Consider the following 19,605-nt stretch of genomic DNA (forward strand, 5'->3'; position numbering starts at 1 on the left):
CCAGCATAGACTCTCATGTGGTTGTTAGTGGTAACTCTAATGAAGATTTATAATGAAAAGGAGCAGCTGATCAAGGAAAGATACAAAATGTACAGATTGAGGAGAAAAGGGGCACCAGGAAGAGGAATGGAGATAAATCCTGTGTTCAAGGAGATAAACAGATTAAGAAATAAAGGGAGTGGTGACCTCAGTGCAAAACCCCACCCAGCTAAGCTTTCAGCTTGTGAAAAGAATTAAAGAAGAGTTTAGATCCAGGAGTGGTGGTGCATGCCTTTAGTCCCAGTACTCAGAAGGCAGAGGCTGACAGATCTCTGAGTTTGATGTCATCCTGGTTTATAGATCCAATTTCAGGACAGCCAAGTTTAGGCAGTGAAGAAAACCATTGAAAACAGGAAGCTAGTGAAGATGTTATTGAATGAGGGGGCCAGGTTCTGGCTTTAGAATCAAGGAATAATGAAAGGCATTATGGAATCTTCTTCCATGACTAAGGAAAGTCACTGAGGCCAGGCATGTGGCAGGAGTGTCCCAACATGGAGGCCCAAAAAGGCCATTGTGTGAAGCTATAAAGGTGAAGCTTGGATTTCCTTTAGAGACCCCAAGATGTTGGAGATGCCTGAGCTGTGGGATCCTTGCTGAAGAGAGCTGCTAACAGTAATGGAACAGCCTAAGAGAAAGAAATGTGTTGCAGTTAGGAGAGATGAAAGGAGTTGGAGATCTGAAGAGAGTTTTGACATCAGACATGGAATTGTAGGGTTTGGAGTTTGCGCAGCAGGTTTTTGGTCTTGTTTTGGTTTAGTATTTCCATACTATGCTCCCTTTCCCCCATTTTGGAATGGTAATGTATATCCTGTGTTGGAAGTATGTAAAATACTTTATTATTTTGATTTTACAGGGGATTACATTTCAGAGATCTCTCAAGTCTCAGAAGAGACTTTAAACTTTGGATCCTTAAACAGGATTGGGACTGTGAAAGACTATGGGGACTTTTGAAGTTGGACTAAACACATTTTGCCCTATGCTATGGTTACAGCCTATGGGTGCCTGGAAGTGGAATGTGGAGCTTTGAATAGGTATGACCCCCATAGACTCATGTGTCTAAATGCTTGGCCCACAGGGAGTGGCATTATTGGGAGGTGTGGCTTTGGAGGAAGTATATCAGAGTGAGGGTGTGGACTTTGAGGTCTCACATGTTCAAGTTATGCTCAGTGTGGCTCACAGTTGCTTCTGCTGCCTGAGGATCAATATGTACAATTCTCAGCTCCCTCTTCAGCACCATGTCTGGCTGTACGCCATCATGAAGATTATGAACTAACTCTCTGAAAATGCAAGCCAGCCCCAATTAAATGTTTTCCTTATAAGAGTTGTCCTGGTCATGGTGTCTCTTCACAGAACTAGAAACCCTAACTAAGACATAGAGTTAGCAGGATTTGGGAGAGAGGAGGTGAGGGCGGTGGTCTGAGAACGACCTGGACAACAGCTGACATGGGCAATGTGTACCTTGAGTCGGCTGCACACAGTGACTCATTATCATGTCGATTAGACTTCATTTCACCATTCTGGACAATGCAGCCGAGCTCTGCATCCCTGAAGCTGTGCTCGTCAGCCTGCCTCGACCCTCAGAGTGCCCTGTGTGGCAAGAGCCTATGCAGTGGAGGTGGGAATGTGCTTGATCTCTGTTACTGATGGGCACTGGCTCCTTGGGACAACCCTTGTCTTTACAGGATTAGGTTCCTACTTGTGCCCAGTATGTTCTATCTTTAAGTATCTTGTGGGGCAGCTCACTCCCAGAACTCCCCAATACCTTCAGACATGTTCAACTTTTTGACTTGAAATAGAAAGTTCACACTGAGAACAGGACAACTGAATTGCAAAACAACAACAACAACAACAAAAAACATGAAAAATTCTCATGTTTTAAGTATATTTACAATTGTGTGTCTGGCTGCATTCATAGTTATTGGCCACAGGTTGAACATGCCTTCCAGAAGATTGCACCTAACACATCCTCTTCCTCATCATCATCATTATCTGTTCCAGTCAGTTCAATCTGGTTCGATCTAGTGCTGACAGGCTCAATCCAGTTCAATCTGGTTGTGACGGGTTCCAACCAGTTCAGACTGGTTACACTACCATCATCATCATCATCATCCTCATTCTTATCATTCACCGGTTCTGGCCTGTTTAATCTGGTTCCAACTGGCTCAAACCAGTTTAGACTGTTTCTAACCTGTTCAGACTGGTTCCAACCGGTTCCCACCAGTCTGATCTGGTTCTGACAGGTTCAATGCAGTTCAGCTTGGTTCCTATTGGTTCCAACCAGTTCAATCCAGTTTTGACTGGTTCCGACTCGTTCTCTTCCTGGATCACTTCTGCAGTTCCTTCCTTTTGGTGGGAGTAAGAAGGTCAAAGCTGGAGTGGTTTTGGGCTTGTGAGAGCAGGAACGGCCTCTAGAAGAATCCTTCATTGCTCTGGGCACACACTCCCATTCCATTCTTTTTTGTCCTTTTGGTTAGCATTTTTATGAATTCTTTGAGAATTTCACAGCTACACCCTGATCACACACAAGCCCCTCACATCTGGTGCTCTATCATCTCCTCCCCATCCACCCAATGCCGAGCTTTCCTCTTCTTTCTTCCCTTGTCCTTTCCCCATGGAGTCCAGGCCCCAGCCCAACTACTGGGAGCTGGGGAACCCCAAGTGTGGGTGCTCTACCAGGGATCACCAAAGAAGGCTGACTCTCCCCCTCCCAGCAGATACCAACAGTGGCCCAGCCAGTTGCCAAGTCCCCTCCTCCTCCCCGACCTCCATACAGGAACCCTCTCCAGCCAGAGCCAGTGCAGACCCTGTGAGGGTTGCCACCACTGCCAGCAGCTCATGTGTGCAACTGCCCAGCCCTGTTCAGAAAATCTTGTACCCTGCACCCATGTTGTCTACCACCTTCAGACCCCACAATCCCTTTGCCCATCCCTGTGTGAAGATCTCTGAGGCCCAGGGGAGGATGGGTCAGACACAATTCACCCAGGGAAGAGCACTCTACAGGCTCTCACCCTCAGCACAGCCCAGCATTCACTACAAAGAGAAACCTCTTCAATGAGGCCAAGGGACACACCCATCTACGGGCACAGTAACATATCACTAGGAGTTGCCTTGGCAACATGTCTACCCAGAAGAACAGCACTGGGCATTTAATTCTTTTAAAACTACTTGTAATAATCCTTTGGGAATTTCATACAATGTATTTTGAATATTTTCACCCTCCCTTCTCCAACTCCTCCCATAACCACCATCTCCACCTCCCATCCCTTCCCACACAGCTTTGAGATTACCCCTCCTTGTCTTCTATCCCTGTGGAGTCCGGTTTGTGTTGCCCCAGCTAGTCCTGGAAGAGGGGCCTGCCCTACCTACGGCCATTTAATTCTTGACTCCAGAAGACATCAGGTCCATTTAAGCCAGCACTGACTTATCTCAGGGTTTCTTACTCCTCTTTGCTGCCAAAGGAGCAAAGAAAGACTGGGTTATGGCAAAGAAAGAAAAGATGAGCAGAGAGGAGAATGCCCAGACCACTCCAGAATGCCCCAAAACCAGATCTGTTTACCTGAGATGGGGGGGGCATTAGGGAAGATCTTGACCAATCTCTGTCGCTCTCCAGGCTTGGTTTCCTTATCTGGGTGGTTGGCATGGCAACTCCTCCATGTGTCAGGGGCCTAGGTGTACAGAGGTAGCAAGCACAGGGTGTGACCGTGCTGTGCCAGACACACTACAAGGCCACCAGGGGGCATGAGAAGCTTCTGTGGGTGTGGCCGATTCACCCCCTTTGAATGCTGCAGCCTTGGCTCTTAGGACCGTATCACCTAGGTTTCCCCAGGCTTCAACCTCTTTTTTAGAGTGGATGCCAGCTGGGTTGCTCTGCACTCATGGCCTCTCTCGTCTCCAAGTCTCTCTAAGATGATTCTAATATCTCCCTAGAGGTCTCTGTGGCCAGTCACAAACCCAGAAGACTTTCCCTCCACTATGTCATTTTCTGGTACCAGACCAGGAGATGGCCTAATGGCCACTTACAATCCACAGGTGACAAAACTCAAGTCCGCTGCCTAAGTTCACCCTGGGAATCAGACTGGAGGTGACCAGACTTGGCACCTGGAAAGGTTTCTCAGGGTGTCTGTTACCAGTTCCTGGAGTTTCTACAAACTGTGAAGTTCGGTTGAACAGCGCTGAGGGTCTGTGATGGCGGGAGACAGAGAGTGCAGAACCCTCTTTAGGAAGAAACCCCATAGTCTGGCAGGCATGCTGGGAGAGCATGAGGGACATGCACTTGCAGGACAGGATTCGGGGAGCTCATTGAGAGCCCTTGCTGTTGTACAGGTCACTCACAGGAACTCCAGCTGTTGTGCTCTGGGTACTTGTGGTGGCTCTGGATCTCTGCAGAGGCAGCGATGGAAGCAAATCTGACTTTCCCCATCAGCCATGTCAGAACTAGAAGTCCTCCCCTAGACTGTCATTCTCAGGACCAAGGTGGCTTTCCAGAATAGGTGAAGTAGATGTCAGTCAGTCATACCTGCAGGGGCACCATCTCGCCCTGTCCTGGCCCCCGTGAAAAGCAGGACTTGGCTGAATGTGGGATATGAAAGGGGTATGGGTGGTAAGGCCTGGAGCCAGCTTTGGTTCTGGGAGGGGCTAGTATTAGCCCCCTCCCCCCTGATTCATAGAGGAAGAGAGTGGGCCATAGCCAGCTGGTGAGCAAGGCCGTATACCACACAGTGAAGGCACAGATCCAAGAACACCATGGGCTTTGCTGTTGGAGCCTGCTCCTGTATGCACCTATGCTGTGGTTAACTAGGCTCATGCTAGTGGCACATGCAGCCTCTGGGCTCTAGTCCCAGCTGCTCTGTCATTATGTGTGACTTTGGGCAGGCTACTTGTTTATGACTGCATCCCCATTTGTGAAGTGGGAATACAGCACCTGTCTCCTTAAATGAACTAACTGCACAGAGACAAATCTAGGATGGTGACCATTTAGTAGGTACAGATATTCCTGTTGAGCCTAGATGACCAGGTGTCCTTGAGGTGTCTTTAGGTGTCTAAACAGTCAGGCTGTGGGTTCTGGACGCCACTGTGGCCCCACCCCTGCTTCTCAAAGCTGGGAGGTGCAAAACCTGTCTGGGCTCAGCTCCATAGTAGGCAAATGATATGATGTCAAAGCCACAGCCCGCCCAGCCCCTGTGACCTCCCCCAGCCCTCCCTGCCTCTGTCCCATGCTCAGATTCACAAGCTTCAAACAGCTGGGCCCAGAGGGAGGAGAGTGGCAGGAGGAAAGGTAGATGGCTGGGCACTTGGGCCCACTGAAGCGTGTCACCTCCTGCCCTACGGAACTGCTGGGCCCAGGGCTGGGAGCTGGACCTGTGGGGACCATTCCCTGCTTTGTGCTTTACACTTCAGTCAAGCAGTGTATCATCCCTCCCTGAGAGCCTGCTCAACGCTTGTGTAGAATTGTGGGCAGCTCTCTGACGGGGAGCTTGTCAGCTATCAGGACTGCTCACTCACCATGGCTGATGAGAAGACCTTCCGAATCGGCTTCATCGTGCTGGGCCTTTTCCTGCTATCCCTCGGCACATTCCTTATGAGCCACGATCGACCCCAGGTCTATGGAACCTTCTACGCTATGGGCAGCATCATGGTGATTGGGGGCGTCATCTGGAGCATGTGCCAATGCTATCCTAAGGTAGGGGATGGGGTCCATTTTTCACTGTGGCTGATCAGAACTCCCCTACATCTGGGCCTCGAGTCACCCAGAACTGGGACACAATGGGATCCATGCACTGGCCCTGTGTTCGATCAGAAGTTGGTCAGTGTTTACTGTCTTCCAAGCTGAGACCACAGCTCACCCCTACCCCAAGTACTCTGTGTTTTCTGCAGCTCCCTTTCATCTCAGACCCTGAAGCACAGATCTCAGGTGGGAGCTTGCTTTGGAGTAGCATTGTGCCCTGGGTGCTCCACCCCGGGTGCTCCGACCTGGGTGCTCCATCCCGGGCGCTTCATTCTGTGCCCCCAGCTGCTGAGAGCTCTGTCACGCTGGGTCTTTGTGAGTCATAGCACTTTCATCTGTAAAATGGCTCGCCATGTTGGCCCTGCATAGCTCTGTGGTACCCAAGAATGGTGTAAGGAAGATGGGAAGGGCATAGTTGCAACTGCAGTGCTGTGTTTAGGTAAAAGCTGCTGCTGCTATTACTCTTCTTGATGCCCCACACAGCTTGGTGTGTGTGTGTGTGTGTGTGTGTGTGTGTGTGTGTGTGTGTGTGTGTGTGTGTACATGTCAGATGTTGTAAACCTTCAGTGCCCAGAGAGATGGAGTGCCTCTTCTAATGTCACACAGCTAGTTAAAGACAGACTCGGGGATATACGGAGAGGAACAGGAGTCTTGCTTGTGTTCTGTCTCTAAGTGCTTGGTGGGGGGCTGAGTCACTTTGTTCTCTAAGCCTCAGTTTCCTTAACTGTGCTATGTGAATCAGGAAATAGAGCAGGAAAGAGGGACGGGCACCCGAGGCCCCACTGAGCCTTGACACTAACGGCCCTGTCCTCCCAGCCTCCTCCACCCCTCTCCACTTTGGGGGGAGTACCCAGAAGGAGTTCTAAGATCTGGGGCCAGGTCCCAGCCTCTCCTAGCCCTACCCCCTCTGTGGCCAGCCCAGGCCTGTCTCTTATATCTGGAGCTTGGGCAGTCCGAACTGGTTTGCAGCGATTTACAAAGCAGTTTACAGTCAACTCTCCTCTATGTGCTCAATGTCCTGAGCAGAGGTCACTAGGAGAAGAGGGCCTTGAGGCCAGAGCCACCCCATTACTACCCAGGGAGGGTGGGGAAGTTGGGAAGAAAGCATCTTTCCTAGGGGTAGCTGATGGAGGACTGAGTAACAGCAGGATGACTGATGGAGGGGGTAGGACGGAGTATTAATGAGTAACTGTTAAAGGCTCACGGGCTCTTGTGTGGGAAGGTAGTATGGCTGGTGGAAATCCACACTTCCTAGTGTCCCTCAAACCCCAGTTCAAGTCCCTGTGCCCTGTGCCAAGTCCATGACCTTGGCAGAGCTCCCTGTCCCCCTTCACTCTGTGCTTTGCGTGGCCAAGTGGAAGGGAGCAAAGGGTGCTGTGGGGTTGGGAAGGGTCCTGGTACCGAGCCTGTGTGAAGCAGGTGAGAGGCCTTGTTCTTGAGAGGATGTTGCTGGCACTGGGAGATCTGCAGGGGGAAGCAAGGAGGACCAGGCTGTTAGAGCGGTCGCAAGTGGACCAGGAGGGAGAAAGGACTCCCACTCTTTGCCATGGCTGCTGTTAGGTTTTACATACCAACCTGGCTAGACTTGGTACTCACCTAGGCCTCAGGCATGAGTCAAGAGAGCGAATTGAGCCAGGGCAAACTAGTGTGGGGGTTACTGAAGATGCTGAGCCTGGAAGTCGAGATGGAACAGGGGGGTGAGGAAGACGGGTGGAGTGGCTCTGCATCTGAGGCTCCTTACTTCTGTCTGTTCTGCGGGAGCTCACAACCAGGACCTGGCCCCTTTGTAGACTTCCCCCTCTATGCCCACTGGTTGATGTTCAGTGTGACCTCAAATCTGATGGCTACTCTTATGCTAAAAACTCCTCTGGAATTTCCATGGCATGGATAAAGGTTGAAATCCTTAGTGTGATCTTCTGAGGGTTTCCAGGTCTGATCCTGACCCTGATCTTCAATTCTGCATATCCTTGCTCTTTCTTTAGAAAGAGAATCTGTGTTCTAGGATGCTGCTTCCTCTCTGTCTCCTCTATGCTTCTCATGTCAGTGATGGCAGTCATGACTATGGTGGTGGTGATGGAATGATGATGATGATAGTGATGACGATGATGGTCATGGTTATGATAGTGACTATGGTGGTGGTGATGAGAGTGATGGCAATGGTCATGGTGATTGTGGTGGCAATGGTGAAGATGGCGATGATGGAGATGAGATTGGTAGTGATGATGGTGATGATAGTGATGATGATGATACCTGTGCCATGAAATAGGAAGGAAAAAGAGGTAAATCTTAAAAAGTATGGAACCTGGCCAGGCGTTGGTGGCACATGCCTTTAATCCCAGCACTCAGGAGGCAGAGGCAGGCAAATCTCTGTGAGTTCGAGACCAGCGTGGTCTACAAGAGTGAGTTCCAGGACAGCCTCTAAAGCCACAGAGAAACCCTGTCTCAAAAGAAAACAAAGGTATGGAACCTGCTGACCACAGAGCATCCTTAGTACAGATGTAAGAGTCTTGGATACCTGGGGAGGTGCCTCCTCAGGAATGTGAGAGCTCCTCTAGCCATCACCGACTTCTTTCCATCATCATGAAGCTTTGCTGGTGCAGACAGCACCTCCCTCTCTGTACTCTGTGGAGAGGGACAAAGAGTGTTGCTTATGAATCTGAAGCAGCTTAGCAGGGGTCATTAGATGTTGCATGGAAAATGTTCCGACTTGTGTGTCCAGTGGCTTGGTCTTCGTTGAGCCAGGTTGTGATTTGCTGAGAAGCTGTGTGTCCAGATGCCTTGTTGAGAGAGCCCTCTGCATTAACTCAGGGAGTCCTCGCAGTTCTCCTGGGACACAGGCCTTCAAAAAGTCCATAAAACATATAAGCGTAGGATACACTGCTTAACTACGGGTAAACACGCAGTTCTGAGGTATTAGGTACATTTGCGATATGGTCAGCCCATGTCCAGAACTCTTTCCAAACTGGGAAACAAAAGATTCACACCCGCCATGCAACAGTTCCCCATTACCACTTTCATTAGTTCCGGGAGTCACTAGCCTACTTTCTGACTTTCACAGCTTGCTACACAAGGGAGCTGAGTCTTACAGTGTTTGTCTCCGCCCCAGCCCAGTCTGATGCTACACCGTGCATCAGAACTTCCTTCTGAAGGCCCACAGGCATGCTGTTGACTATGTTCCCTGTATTTTGTCGTCTATCATCCATCAGTGGACCCTGGGTCACTTCCTGTGTTGTGGTACAGTGCCTCTCTGAGCATGGAGGAGCAGGAGTCTCTTGGAGGTTCTCTCATTAACCACAAGAAGGACGGATGGCTCCCAGGACCCACAGCAAGGAGCTGGTAGCGAAAAGATGCCCAGGACCTCAAAGGCAGGGCTCTCTCTGCCTCACCTCACTCACTCCATCCTTCCCAACCCCAGTGGCCACCCTGTAGCAAGGCTGCTTGATCGAAAAAGTTCAGGGATGGGAATTTGTGAGCACAGCCACAGCCATCTGTGTCTCTGTCATCGTCCCCCCCCCCCCCATCCGCTGTGTTCTGTGAATCACAAGTAAGTGACTGGCTTACCCCTCATTCACCAGGTGCAGATAGAGCACCCTTTGTAGAGAACTCTGGGAGATGGTGGGCCTGGGCTCCAAGACAGCCTCTCCCTTACTCACTGCTGCTCCCAGTGCCCAGAGGCTGTCTGCACAGGGCAGGTTCTCAGGAGATTGCCCAGGAAAGGGAGAACACAGTGTGGACATAAACCTAGATATCTGTCTACCCACTGGGGTTGAGCCTTGAACAGTAACTCCCTCATCAAGCAGAGGCCCTACCAGGTCCTCTTCTACAATCTGCAGAGAAGGTTGCGGGGGTTCCCGGCCCAGCAGCCAGGGTGTGTGGAGACAGTCAGCTCTATCCCTGGTCAATTACAGAGACGATATCCTCTCTCCTTGCAGATCACCTTTGTGCCCGCAGACTCAGACTTTCAAGGCATCTTGTCCCCAAAGGCCCTGAGCCTGCTGGAGAGCAGACTTACGGAGGTGAAGAGGTAAGGACAGGTGGAATGGGCCCTCAGTCCGGCCTCCTGTCAAAAGTGGGGAGGAGGGGACCAAGGGAAGAGGTAGGGAGGGGAGCCAGGATAGCTGGGTTGGGTGTCTATGTCTCTGTTTGTCCCATCCACACCCGTTTTCTGAGAACACACTCTTAGAAATCACAGGTAGTTTCAAACTCTCCATTTTGTGCGCTAACATCGTCATTCCCATTTTATAGATGTCGACTCTGAGGTTCAGAGAAACATAAATTTCAGCTCTTACAGGGAGTCGGTGCTGGAGACAGATCTGGATCCTGGCCTGACTTGGCAATGGAGGTGTCAAGCCCTGCTTCTGGCTTGGGGCAGAGTCAAAAACCCTTTGGCTTTTGCTAATCCCCTGAGCCGTGACTCTTAAGCTCCTAAGATTGGGACACAGGCCCTGGAGCTCTGGGGGCTCAGAGCCAATCTGCTTTGCTTGGGGTAGTCTGTAATGCTGGCATTTTCCATTCCTGATACACAGGGTGAAATGCCCCAGTGGGAAACAGGGACACACCTTGGTGGTCAGGGCCACCCCAAACTCTGTCTCAGGGCCTATAACCTAGCTCAGGCCACCTGGGGTTCCTTCCTTTGTCTTGTCTCCTCCCAGCCATGTGACCTTGGACAAGGGCCTGGTCTCTGAAGCACAGTGACAGAGTACAGATCTCTATGGCCCCGATCCACTAAGCAGGGTCTGTGTCATCCTATATACAAGCCAGCCTCAGTTGCTGTGCCTCAGTTTCCTCCCAGCACCTCCTGGAGTTACAGGGAATGTAGGGCTAATCACTTCCCAGCCTTGCAGACATGGAGTCCACAGTCAGCTGTGGCTGATTCTGCTAAGCATCAGCGCTGTGATGGCTGAGTTGGGGCGTGCTTCAGCAAGCCTTCATGCCGAGTCCTCACCATCTTACCATTACGTGCTGTGGGTTCCTTTTGAGACATTGTGATGTTGACTTGGGTTCAGGCCGGAGCTTTGTACACTCAGTTGGGCCTCAGCCTCACCATCTGTGACTTGGGTACAGAGATGCCCCTGGAATTATTCTTTTGAAATTGGTGGGTCCACGGCCCCATAGCAGATGGGGGGGTGGCATGGTGAGGGAACTCATACCTACCTGCCTGACTTCTCTCCCACTGTCTGTTGGACCCAGCCCCCAACCCCCTTATGTCAGGCTGTGGGAAGAAGCCGCCTACGATCAGAGCCTTCCGGACTTCACTCACATCCAAATGAAGGTCCTGGGCTATCGTGAGGATCCCAGGCCCCTGTTGGCCCCCGAGCTGAAGACTGGAGTCAGCAGTGGTGGGGAAGGCGAGCCTCGCACTGCTCAGGCCTGGATGGAAGCCGCAGTGGTCGTCCATAGGGGTTTGGATGAGAGTGAGGTAGAAATATCCGGCTCTCAGAGCAGGTGAGTGGGCAGCATATGAGCGGGAGGGCTGCCCCGCTCTAGGGCAAGCTTGTGTGTGCATGTGCAGATGCGCTGTGTGCCAAGAGGGTGGCAGGGACTCTAGGGAGCAGCAGCCGAGGGGGAGTGTCACAGCTAAGTGAAGTTGGCCTGGGGCTCTAAGGGACCTAGATGCTGATCTTTACTCCTTGGCTGTATAAGTGTGGTGGTTTTGGACTCTGTTGAGCAGTTTCTCTCAGGGGACAGGGTTAATGTCTAAGTGCCCAGCACAGTTCTTCCCTTTCTAAATGCTTGTTATGAGCAGAGGGCTGGGCTTTCAATCCTGGCTGGGCTGCTGGCCTGCTCAGTATCTCCGGTAAGTTTTAGTCCCTGCCACAGCCCGGTTCCTGTCTATTTTCAAGTCAAGTCTCTGACTGATCTACCCATCTACATGGTCCACCATTGCTGGACATTCTCAGGCCTTGACTGGCCTCCAATCTCCCGAGCTCCCAGTCCCCTGGGGGGCGGGGCACAGAGGGACGGGCAGTGTGAAGGGACCGAGGGGCCAGAGAAGGCTCCTCCGTGCCTGCAGCTGTGCATGAGCCACTGGGTGGGTTGTCTTGGTTTCCTTGCTGTTATTTTGTTTTCTTGGGCACCTACTATGTGCAGGCACTGTGTGAAGAGTTGGGAACATTTTACATGCTGTAAATCTCAGAAACAACCACACGGGAGAGGATTCACATTGTCCCAGTTTCCAGGGGGGCAGGGAAGGAGGTACATGAACTTATTGCACATAGTGACTGGGATCTGGACCCAGACAATGTGACCTAGGGCCTTCCCTTCACTCGGTCCATTTGACTCTGCAGCCCTCCAGCATGTTCCCAAGGCTCTGCACCCTTGGCGTCATTCCAAGATGACCTGGACGTGGGCTCCAGTGAAGGCAGCAGTCCTCACCCATCCCCACCCAACAGAGAGGAGCCACACACACAGGTGCCCTGGGCCAGCAGGGGTCCACTGGATCGCTTCAGCGACTTTGCTCTCATTGATGACACCCCTACATCAGAGGACATGAGCCTGGAGGGGCAGGTGCCGAAGGCAGCTCCGCCCAGCAAGCAGCAGTGGTCCCTGAGGATGAAGGAGAAGGAGAAGGAGACTATCCAGGCAAGTGCAGAGGAGCCGGAGCAGGAGGAGGAAGACCTGTACTACGGGCTACCAGACAGCCCCGGGGACCCCCTTCCCGACAAAGAGCTGGGCTTCGAGCCTGATGTCCAGGGCTGAGATGAAGCTGCTTCCTGGGTCTAGCCTGACAGCCTCCGTTGTTTTCCACCTCCCAAGCGGGCTTCTGTAGACCGTCAAGTGAGGCAGTGAGCTGAAGCATATTGGGAACTGAAAAGAACACACATGAGGGGCAGCCCCCCACCCCCCACCCCCACCCCGCGCACAAGCTTCCGGTTGTAGCTTGTTTGTCTGACCTGCAGGTAGAGTGGGCTTTCTGAGGTCCTATGTTACAGTCAGACTCTCAGAAGCCCTTCCCATCTCCTAATGCTGGCCTCTGATTGGGCCCTTCTGTGGTGCTACCCAGGGCCCCTGATCCTTCATGGAGGTCTCAGGGCCCCCTGCCTGCTGAGATTTGGTTCTCTGGGGGGTAGTTTGACTTGCCCTACTCAGAGCTGATGAGGTATCTTCCCTGCTCTGGGTTCTGTGACCCTCTGTGGCTGACCTCTGCTTATCTAACCTGACCTCTGGACAGCTTTTTTGTCCCCCCTGTTCCTGAAGTTGTCACTACTTGAGCTGTTTTCTTCCGTTGTGCTGGGTAAATTCACTCATTCCTATATCCCCGCATAACTGATCTTCTGTCAGCTTTCCTGGCATCCCAAGTCCTAGATGAAAATGTTCTCTCCGGGGCTTGGGCAACCATTTCTGTGGCCTGTTGCTTGCCACTACCATGGAACTACATCTTAGCCTCATTCACCAGTTTCCAGGGGATGCTGGGCATGTGCAGATCTCAGCAGATCTGGGAAACTTTGCAGATAATGTCACCCTCCCCAATTTTGGCAAGTATGACCTCTTAGTCTCTGGTACTCACTTTCCTAAAGGGCTTCTGGACAGTCACAAAGCCAGGCAAAAATCTACCCGAAGAACCCAGCAGCAGCTTGCAGAACACACTTGTACTAGCTTTGAGTGTGCAACATCCAGCTGCTGGGTTAACTCCACTTGATGCCCTTAGCATTTCCTGAACATCTGCTATATGCCAGGCACTCAGCTTGGAAAGAGACATTGGTCCTTGACCTCCAAAGGACTCACAATCTTGTGAACTTGCTGTCTTATAAATTGGGGACAGAGCACGGAGCAGAAGCTGGGGTAGGAGCAGTCACCCCAGCCTGCAGAGCTGGCGAAGTCCTCTGCTCTTAGCCCAGGACAGAGGGAGACACAGAGAGGTGGGTGCTGCTACCTCCTCCAGCCAGATCCATACAAATCTAGGAGCAGGATGCTGGGTGAAGGTCGGAGGTCCCAGACAAGGGAAAGAGATACCGTCTGTACTGAGTGAGGACACACTGTACCCTCCTGCCTTCCGGGCATTTCTACCTCTTCAGTGAAGACACCTCCACCAGGCACCTCCTCTCTACTGATGTGTCACAGACAAGGTGTCCCTGCTCAGCTCCCAGCCGTGGGTGAGGCTGCTGTGTACTGTGTCCAGGCAGGGATGTCTGTGCCCCACATCAGACAGAGCCAAGCCAGCAGCACCAAGGGCTGGAATAAAAACGTTTTCAACATTAAAAGGTCACCTTTATTCGTCTGCAAATTCTTTTCTGTGAAACTGCCCATTCCCTCCAGGCAGAATAGAATGAGGCTTCATGCCTGACTGGCACTGAGGGGCCTCTCTGAGAAGGGGGCAGCAGTGTGGCCATGTGGGACAGCTGTGTGGGGGAGTGACCTCCATACCCAGAGTCACAGCTGCTGCAGAGGTTTCAGACACCAAGAGCCTCCAGCTGCCAGCCATGGGGCAAAGGAAGGTTAGCTCTGTTTTTCCTACAGATTGGGGAATCTACAGGTGACTCCCCCACCTATGTGGCACACCTCACAGGTGTGCAGTGAGAACACCACGTTCCCGGGCTGCCCCGGATGAGCCTACGTACACTAACGTTTCTGCTGAGGAGTGCAGTCACTCACTCAAAGCCAGCTCATGGCACGGGTGGGGAGCAATCTGGGGCGCCCATCTTGGCAAGAAAGGAAACCATGGGAGATCGGGGGTTCTGTCAGGCGGCTGTCAGGGAGCAAGTTTGGCTCCAGATCAGGCAGCATCAAAAACAGACTGATTTCTGTGGCCCTGTGATCCACTACACAGGATGGGGAAGAGCCTGGACAAGGTTACACAGTGATGAGAAAGCAGCAGTGGTCATCCGGAGGTGGTTGGAGGGGGCGGGTAGGGGTGCATGGTGTCTGCGGTTTGGCCACCATCCACTGAGCAGCTGTTAGGTTAATTCCTCTCGATGCTTTTGGCCATTACTGAGCATCTGCTGGTAGGCTGCTTTTGCTATCCGCTATCTCAGCCCTCCCTGGTCCATGTCAGCCTCTGGAGCCTGCAGGGGACTGGTAGGTATGGTGACTGGGGGATACAGGGACTGGCGGGTACAGTGACTGGTGGGTACGTGATTGGCAGGTACGGGGACTGGAGGGTATGGTGACTGACTGGTGGGTACAGTGACTGGGGGTTACGGGGACTGGCGGGTATGGGTGACTGGAGGGTATGGTGACTGACTGGTGGGTACAGTGACTGGGGGGTACGGGGACTGGTGGGTACGTGACTGGCGGGTATGGGGACTGGTGGTACGTGACTAGCGGGTATGGGTGGAGGGCATGGCGCTGTAGACTTTGGCAGTGAGAGAGTTGTGAACTTGGGCAGCTGGAGCAGTGGCTCACTGCCTCCCACTGCAGCCTTCTCTGGCTCTCTGGCCGTCCGCTGCAGCTGCCACAGTCGTTCCTACCTCTCCCTTGCCTCACTGACTCCGTGCTGGGTGATCGTGTACCTCTGGATGCCGCTCTAGATGGCTGATGGGACCAAAGGGGAGCGAGGTACTCATGGTGGCCTAGAGTAGTCAGAAGGGGCTAGGGGAGCCCGGTGGGTGTCATACCCTGGATCCCAGCCTCCAGCCCCAGGTACTGGTTTTCATGCTAGGGCAGAAAGTCCTGGAATTTGCTCTCCCTGACTGTGGGAGTTTCCACTGTAGGGGGAAAGTCCCTGTGGAGGGGTGGCCAGGGCAGGCCGCTGTCCTGGGGGCTGCGAGTGCTGATCTGCTAATGGTGTGTTGTGACCCGGACACCCGCAGTCTTCCCCATGTGTCTGTTCCTTCTCTCCTCATGAAGGTAAAAGGAGACAAGACAGCACTTCCATTCACCATCCTTGGGCCCACTCACACCCTTTAGTCCATCTGGTCCTCAAAACCCCTGGGAGGGGGCAGTCTGTTGACCACACGTGGCAAATGTCCTAAATCTCAGACTCGGGGCTACAAACAGGTGTGGGGTCCTTGCTGTAGAGACTTGAACACGCCCCTGTCGTCTCCGATCCCCTGTGTCTACATTACTGTACTGAAGATAATCCCAGTGGTTGGAGCCCTGGGAAGGTGGAAAAATGAGAACAGTGCCCCGGGCATGTCGCAGGTATCCAAACAGTGCTGGTCTTCCTTCCGTCTCTGCACTTGTTTCCTCCCCCGTGAGGTGGGGATCAGCTGTGGTTCACTCTTCAGCAAGGCGACTGGAGAGCGGCTCAGAGGGGAGTGTGTAAAATCTCCCACAGGGGTGACGTTTGAGTGTGTGTGCCAGAGGTGCTTTAGCAGCGAGTGGCATGGAGCTAAGCATGGCATCTCCTGAGGGCTTGCTAAGGAAGTCACTGCAGCCTCCCAAGAGTCAGTAAGAGAAAGGACAAGGGCAGGAGCCCTGCACCTTACAGGCAACATGGTGCGTGGTGGCCGTGCTCTATAGACCCTGCTAAGAGGCCATGCATGCTTCCCAGGAGCCAAGCTGGAAGCCCAGTGCAGTCCACACAGTCACAGGATTCCATTACAGACCTGCTCTGCTCTGCCACCTGCTTTCCCCTCACTCTCACAGCCTGCGAGCTTGCGTCGTCCCCATTTGATAGAAGGTGAGGCTCGGAGAGGCTCAATCATTTGTCCATCTTTCTGGAAGAAAGCTAAGTGGAGGCAAGGAAATCTAGTTGTAAGACCTTCAGCGCCTGGCTGGTGGTGTCTGTAGCCTCAGGCTATTCAGACCACAGTATACACAGAAGAAAGACAGAGCAGCCAACCAGGTCACTTGCAACACCCACCTGTGCCCACTTACTGCTGTGATGCGGGAGACTCATCCTCGTTTCCATGCCTCCATGTATTCTGTTGAAGGTCAGAGTCCTTAGCCTGGCTTCACAGCCTCCATCATCTGACCTCTACTGCCCTTTGCAGTTGAATTGCTTGCTATGTCAAGCATGCCCAGCACCGCAGACCTTCATGCTATCCTGGGACTGGGTGTGCCTGGTCCTTACTGCCCTTGTCTTCAGCTCTCAAGGCTTGGCTCAAATTCACTATCTGCTCCCTGGGCTCTGAACCAGCCTGCCCCCCTGCAGGACAGAACCCAGCCCCTTTGCCCTCTGTCTTCGAGACCCTTTCCAGCTGGGCACGGCTCTGTTTCTGCATTTCCCATCTCTGCTCCTGAGATAGGAAGTCTTTACAGGCCTTTCCCCCCCACCCTTCCACCCTTTCTGCTCAGAAAAGCAAGAGCAGCAGTTATGTGGGACAGAGCAGAGCTGGAGGGAGCCAGATGCCCACTAGCACAGGTCCAGTGACTCCAAGCTTGGGACAAAGTGTCAGCTTTAGAGCATCATCCATGAGTGTGAGGCTGGGCTTCCATATGGCCTGTGACTATGCTGAGACAGTTCATCTTTCTGGACTTATTTCCTTATCTATAAAGTAGAGGCAGTAACACAGACATCAGGGGCATGCTGTAAGGATTAAATGGGTTGCTGTAAATGGGGTGGGTGGTGACATGGACATAGTCCCAGAGAGCCCTCCATAAACCATGCTTATCATTACTCTTGTCATCTACAGAAGTGAGCAGACTGTGTATGGAACCTAGGCACTAGGAGTCAACGTAGGACAGGGCTGGCACTCAAACTCTGTCACCAGCATTTCCAAACTCTGGGTGAACCTGGTGAGTTAGAACCCTGCCTCCCCCATCTTCAGTTTGAATGAACAAGCACAAGCTAGGGACTCTGGAGGAACAGATGCTTCTGTGTTTTGTTCTGTCCTTTTCAATCGGATTATCAAGGACCTCTAGCTGGAACCTAGACAGGAGAAAAGAAGAGATGGGATCTTGGTAGAAGTCAAGGTCAGAGAGGCAGGTCAGGCTGCAATGGCCCGTGGCTCAGTGAATCTGTTAAGCCAGATTTGGTCAGCCAGGGGGATCTGATGACACTCATAGGCAGAGAAGTGACACGAGGAAAGGAATGCGGACAGCCCATATTGTTAACAGGCATAAAGGGGACCCGAGACACACTGGTGGCCCAAGGGTGCCTGTGCCCTGGGGTGAGTATTCAACACTGACTGCCCATGAATATCTGTTGTCCTGGCAGCCCTCACTGGATGCCAGTCAGGCCTGAAGGCCATGGAGCTATGGCCCCAGCTTGTCATTGCTCATCATAGGCCCAGCCGACCCGCACAGCAAACCTCAGTGCTTCACCCCAAGACACCAGAGCCCTGGCTGAGGCAGAGCACAGCTCAGGGCTGGCCCAGAGGAGGCCCTAAGGTAGATGTCAGCCCCACTGCCCTGTAGAAAGTTCTCAAGCTGTCTGTGCGTTGTCTTCTCTTAGACCCGGGAAGAGTAGAGCAAGTGAGGCCAGAGACTAAATGGCAGTGGCATGTTTTAGATGTCTGTCCACAAGTCTAACGGGTGGGAATGGACAGATTTCATTCATTCATTCATTCATTCATTCATTCATTCATTCTAGCTGTGAAGACCCCCTAAACCTCTGCTAGGTGGCACCTCTGTGCCAGGTACTGAGGACGGCTGGTTCTTGCCTGTCAGGGGATCCCGACTCTCCTGGGACAACTGCAGAATGAGCTAATGGCTTTCTGAGGGACAAGCCTAGGGAGGCATGGAAGGATAGAACTTGGCTGAGAGTGAGCAAGGCCTGTCCCAGGCACACACCTGTTCTGTAGAGGTGTCCTCTGGTGGGAACTCAGTGACATCCAAAGGCCTGTCCCAGGCATACACCTGTTCTGTAGAGGTGTCCTCTGGTGGGAACTCAGTGACATCCAAAGGCCTGTCCCAGGCACACACCTGTTCTGTAGAGGTGTCCCCTGGTGGGAACTCAGTGACATCCAAAGGCCTGTTCCAGGCACACACCTGTTCTGTAGAGGTGTCCCCTGGTGGGAATTCAGTGACATCCAAAGGCCTGTTCCAGGCACACACCTGTTCTGTAGAGGTGTCCCCTGGTGGGAACTCAGTGACATCCAAAGGCCAGGGGAGAGTCATCCTTCCCATCCCACACTGTCCCCAAAACAGATGGAAACCCAGCTAGTGACAGGCATGGAGAATGGCAGGAGAGGATGTGAGGATGGGGAGACAGGGCTGGATTTGGGAGGTTGCGGTGTTCTGGGGGACCCAGGGTTAGCCTGACACGGACGCAGGAGGGGATTTCATAACATATGTAACAGATGTGTCTGTGTGTTGGTGTGTGTGTGTGTGTGTCTGTGTGTTGGTGTGTGTGAGTGTGTATGTGTGTGTGTTGGTGTGTGTGTGTGTGTGTGTGTTGGATGGGGAAAGACTTGACAGAAGGAGAGAGGAATCTGTCAGGAGCAAAGACATAAAATCTCCTAAGGAAAGAACACACAGGCCATGAGCTCCAGGAATATGATAGGAAATGCAACGGGAACAATCAGACAGAATGCTGCCCCTGTAACCCTGTAACATTTTGGAAAATAACAGCGAGACAAAGTGGTGTTTGAGATGAGGCAGGGGACAGGCTCTGTCTTGGAGGACAAGGGGTGGGTGTTCTTGGGAAAGCAGGTCTAAAGTACCAGTTTCAGCCTCAGCAGCAACGCCCTCCTCCCCCAGCCAGCACCATCACTACTGGGAACTATAATTTATGATAGAAATGTATCCTAAGGAAGCAACCAGGCAATGTGTTAAGATGAACCTTCAGAGGGCACTGACTGATAAAGTTAAAACATGTTAAGATCTAAAGGACAGCAACAGGCTGCTTAAATAATCCCTCCCCAGGAATGGGACTCTGTGCAGATGCTCAGTCCCCTCACTACGGTGACTCTCCAATCAATCTGATGACTCAACAGAGTGACCCTTCACTCAACTCAGTGATGATCTGTCTACTCCGCACGTGATCCACCTTTCACCATAGTGACACTCCATTCAAA

At 52.3% G+C, this 19,605-nt stretch overlaps 1 protein-coding gene across 1 annotated transcript; it reads left to right on the forward strand.

The window, feature by feature from the left end:
• Positions 1-5,082: 5,082 nt before the first annotated feature.
• Bsnd (barttin CLCNK type accessory subunit beta) lies at positions 5,083-12,609 on the forward strand. The gene is made up of 4 exons (XM_005072181.4): positions 5,083-5,719; positions 9,697-9,788; positions 10,955-11,209; positions 12,052-12,609. The coding sequence occupies exons 1-4, from the start codon at positions 5,543-5,545 to the stop codon at positions 12,461-12,463; spliced, it is 936 nt and encodes a 311-aa protein (XP_005072238.1). The 5' UTR covers positions 5,083-5,542; the 3' UTR covers positions 12,464-12,609.
• Positions 12,610-19,605: the final 6,996 nt, after the last annotated feature.

The sequence above is a fragment of the Mesocricetus auratus genome, unplaced genomic scaffold (assembly GCF_017639785.1).
Source record: "Mesocricetus auratus isolate SY011 unplaced genomic scaffold, BCM_Maur_2.0 Super-Scaffold_100014, whole genome shotgun sequence".
NCBI lineage: Eukaryota > Metazoa > Chordata > Mammalia > Rodentia > Cricetidae > Mesocricetus > Mesocricetus auratus.